The sequence below is a fragment of the Brachycentrus maculatus genome, unplaced genomic scaffold (genome assembly GCF_059751285.1).
Source record: "Brachycentrus maculatus isolate JH-2025_06_01 unplaced genomic scaffold, ASM5975128v1 h1tg000042l, whole genome shotgun sequence".
Classification (NCBI taxonomy): Eukaryota; Metazoa; Arthropoda; class Insecta; order Trichoptera; family Brachycentridae; genus Brachycentrus; species Brachycentrus maculatus.
The window spans coordinates 976,153-977,500 of record NW_028280796.1 but is presented as its reverse complement, the minus strand read 5'-3'; the positions used below and the strand labels follow the sequence as shown (position 1 = coordinate 977,500).

The following is a 1,348-nucleotide window of genomic DNA, read 5'->3' as shown; positions in this document are numbered from 1 at the left end:
ATTCCGAAAATTGTATGAAATAAATTTAATTTTGAACTTACTTATATGTTTTTAGGATGTCTTGAGTAAATTTACCGCTTATAATCATTTCCATACATTCATGAATTACTATTAGTTCATAATGAACTGTAAATTTTATTGACCCTTTTATTAATGCCCTTATTATTTTGTTAATTGAAATTCAGTGAACGGTTCACCGATTTTCAATGTTTTTTTCCTTTATATGTGATTTCAAAACAAAACTAATAAAATTTTGACGACCCCTATGTAAAAGACCATACAAATACCCAAGAACTAATGAAAACTTAAATCTTGTGAATATATATTTTTTCTCCATATAAATAAAGGATCCAAACTTACTTGTTCCTCCATCCTGACAGGCGATCACTTCCAAACTATTTTTTTAAAGAACACTCCAATCACTTCAGCAACTATTGTAGAAACAGGTAAAACTGATAAGTTCAATATAATCACGATCTAATGCGGATTGCGGTCGATTCTAAGAATGATCCGTCCGTTTTCAGTCCGGTAAATGAGCTCTTCTTATCATTGTCTATTTACACGTGACACTATACTATTGTAAGTAAAGCTACATGTATACACATAAATATGTATTGTTAATATGTATTAGGATTATAATACGCAGTTTCCCAAGTCGGTTCAACAGGCTCCAAGCAAAGACTGCAAATGAACCAAATTTTTCGAGCAGCCGATATAAGTAAGTGCAACAGCTGGCTAATATTTACGCTAAATAAATACACGTAGGTACCTATGTTTCGGAGCGAAGAGGAAAATCTGTTTGCTATAGTGGGGATTTCCACACCCATACACACATCTACTACTATTTGTAATTTATAGGAATTCCGTTATGTGGGCACATTCCTTAAAAAAATCATTATCCTTTTATACCAATATTTAAGCATTAATAAAAGAAAAGAAGATGGTCAGAAGTCAGGTGGACGATGTACCAGAAGAATTTTAGGTGGAAAATGAGGATATTGAAAGCTTCGCATTCCCAGATCTGATAAAGAAAATAATCGGTGAAATACACAATTTATGATACAGAAGCTCTAGGCTTCCTGACAGACCACTCTTGCAAAGCATTTTTTTAAACAAAGTTATGAAAATTACAAGGTAACGTGAAACTAAATTTTATCGCGATTATACCATGAATTTACATTAAATAGCTTTCAATGCTCCTGTCATTGCAAATATCAATTATTCCAAATTTCTAAAACCACCACAAAGTTTCTAGAAGTGCCCTAGTGTAGGCAGTGAATGGAATTAAGTACTATTACTTACTAGTCAGCTAGATTTTAACACGACGTTGGCCGGCACACAGACGCCT

At 32.9% G+C, this 1,348-nt stretch overlaps 1 protein-coding gene across 1 annotated transcript in view; it reads right to left on the bottom strand.

The window, feature by feature from the left end:
- LOC148312370 (sodium-dependent nutrient amino acid transporter 1-like) overlaps positions 1-692 on the bottom strand; it is a 26,159-nt gene extending 25,467 nt beyond the window's left edge. Inside the window, exon 1 of the mRNA XM_088277386.1 lies at positions 361-692. Coding sequence (XP_088133512.1) covers positions 361-372 — 12 coding nt within the window. The 5' untranslated portion in view covers positions 373-692. The remainder of the gene's footprint in view (positions 1-360) is intronic.
- Positions 693-1,348: the final 656 nt, after the last annotated feature.